The following is a 2,522-nucleotide window of genomic DNA, read 5'->3' as shown; positions in this document are numbered from 1 at the left end:
TTATATATAAATATATTATTCTATTATATTCGATTCAACCGATTAAATTTCAATTGAACCTTAAACTCTTAAACCACTAATTTTATTGATTCGGTCACCAATTCAATTTTCACAACCTTAATTATTTGTGATTATATTCTGTGGTTAATGGACAAGACATTCACTGAAATTTGTGTATTACAGTTGAGTTATTATTTGGTATTAATTAGACAGATTACGTACATATCCGAAATTTAATAAAACAAATTGTGTAAAATTAAAGAGATAGGTGTAAAAATGTTCTTATAGGATGGTTCACATGTGGACTGTGTGAAGAAATTCTAACACGGCATCAAACAAGTCCCTAAGCCCCTAATTAGCATGACAAGAACAAACAAAGTTGCATCGGTTCTCTCACAAAATAAAAAAATAAATAAATAAAAATGCACACACACAAGCTAAGGTTACAACATAAGTTAAAAAAGTTAACACAGTTCTTACTGTAATTCCAAATACGCATCACACGTGACTACCAAGATTCCGCGTTCTCATATATCCTTTCACAAATGATATATCAAAGAATTTTTTTTCTTTTTTAAATATATATAATTAGTATTAGTATGCCTATATATATTCTTCAATTGAGAATTTAGAGAGGGGAAAAAAAAATTAAAAGAGATAGAGAAGAATGGTTTCGAGGGTTCACAAGAGAACAGGTTTTCATAGGAACCTTCAACATCTTCGCTCAATCACTAAATCCCATGCGGTGATTACGCAAACGACACTCTTTTGCATTCAGCTTCATTTTTCTACTTATTGAATAAATGACTCTTTATTCTAATCAATTAAGGAGAATTAATGATAATTAGTGAGTTAAACTCTACATTAGTGGGAATTTGATCGGGATTTTTTTTTTTTTGCAGCTATTTAAAACATCAGTGATATTGGATGCATCAGAGTATATACGGAGTCTAAAGAAAAAGCTACAAGAATCGGATGAGCTAGCAGTTTGTTCTTCTTCAGTCCAAAATTTCATTGACCATGGTCCCATGCCTATGGTACATATGATGATATATATAACTACCTAGCTAATGCCTAAATGCTAATTCAATTATTTAGTACTCGTATATATAATTCAATAAATAAACAGTTGAAGGTGTTGATGTATTATTTGTATGCAGCTTAAAGTTGAAGCACAAGAGGATGGGTTCATGATAAGGGTGCTGAGTCAAAGGAATTGCAAAGGGTTGTTGGTTTTCATATTGGAAGCGTTTGAAGAGCTTGGCCTTCAAGTGCTCCAGGCTAGGGTTTCTTAGCACCTGCAAAAAGCACTCCAACGCTCAAGTCAGTTTAAGAGAATTATTTGAAGAGTTATTTTAGCTTAGAACGATGATCTACCTTTTCAATTTCAGCTGTTTCCTTTATAACTCGGAGATGATGGCCGTTTATTGACCGTTTCTGTGTAACCGATCATAGTGGTTTAATGCCATAAAGTCGGCAAAGTTAATGTGCCGATTAAAAAGGGATTCGCCGAGCTATAATTCGTAACCGACGTATAACGGTTGTATCAAGATAGTTTAATATTTATACCAGTCAATTGCTAACTAAAATTTGTTCGTCTCTAAAACTTTTTGTTTAAATACTTAGACTATTTTTTTTAACAGTTTATGTATATATAAAAAGAATCTTCTAAGAATAGATTAGTCATTGTTATTGACAAAAGTGAAATAAATAAATAAATAATACTTAAAACTTAAGAGTGACAATTTGTGTGGCACACGGAGACCAATGATTAGTTATTGTTTTTGATATTGAAGGAGCACAATGAAGGTGATGATGATGATGGTCATATGGATGCACAAGTAGTAGAACAAGTGATGTCTAAAGCTATCAAAAACTGGAGGGAACTTCCAAAGCAATAATGGCCTTATCCGATCCAAATAAAACTACTTTATTTCCTATCTTCATCAGTTCAGATCATTGTCATCTTTAAGCCGGTTGGGTTAGACCGGGTCCAATGGATCTTATGATCAACGTCGTCGTCGTGTGTGGGTATATCGTAATATGATAGTTAATTTCGGATATATATTATCAAATAAAATAATGAATGAACTTAAACAATGAAATTATTTTGAATGCTACTCTATTTTATTATAAGTATTTCGTTAATAGAAAAATTATTATTTAAAGCAGAAATATTTTATTTTAATATATAAATGGTTATTCATATCAATATTATAAATAATTAATTTTGAGTAGATTATTGAAGGGTGTAACGTTAAAGGGATAGAACCAAGAAATAATAATTAATAAAATGTATCTATTGGTAATTACTTGAAGAGGGATTGGGGGGATTATTCAATCATATTAATATTCATAGATGATGAGGCTGATGGGGACTGAAGTCACTGAACTACATCAAATGATAGAATGAATTTTATTGCTTGCTTCTCTGCCATGAGACGATGTTAATGCCGCAGAACTACTTATAAGTATCGAATAAAAGTAGAAATTTTAAGGGTTTTTTTTTTCAATATATTATT

General features: G+C 31.0%; 1 protein-coding gene across 1 annotated transcript; it reads left to right on the top strand.

Moving 5' to 3' along the window:
- On the top strand, positions 558–1,295 carry LOC107608350. The gene is made up of 3 exons (XM_016310165.2): positions 558–745; positions 903–1,037; positions 1,161–1,295. The coding sequence occupies exons 1-3, from the start codon at positions 668–670 to the stop codon at positions 1,293–1,295; spliced, it is 348 nt and encodes a 115-aa protein (XP_016165651.1). The 5' UTR covers positions 558–667.

This window comes from Arachis ipaensis, chromosome B07, assembly GCF_000816755.2.
Source record: "Arachis ipaensis cultivar K30076 chromosome B07, Araip1.1, whole genome shotgun sequence".
Taxonomy (NCBI): domain Eukaryota; kingdom Viridiplantae; phylum Streptophyta; class Magnoliopsida; order Fabales; family Fabaceae; genus Arachis; species Arachis ipaensis.
This window is presented reverse-complemented; position numbering and strand designations above follow the sequence as displayed.

Excerpts from the sequence above, each read along its gene's own strand:
- LOC107608350 (XM_016310165.2), top strand. The coding sequence starts at position 668 with ATGGTTTCGAGGGTTCACAAGAGAACAGGTTTTCATAGGAACCTTCAA. Across the intron at positions 746-902 it reads CAATCACTAAATCCCATGCG|CTATTTAAAACATCAGTGAT; the intron begins GTGATTACGCAA and ends TTTTTTTTGCAG. Across the intron at positions 1,038-1,160 it reads ACCATGGTCCCATGCCTATG|CTTAAAGTTGAAGCACAAGA; the intron begins GTACATATGATG and ends ATTTGTATGCAG.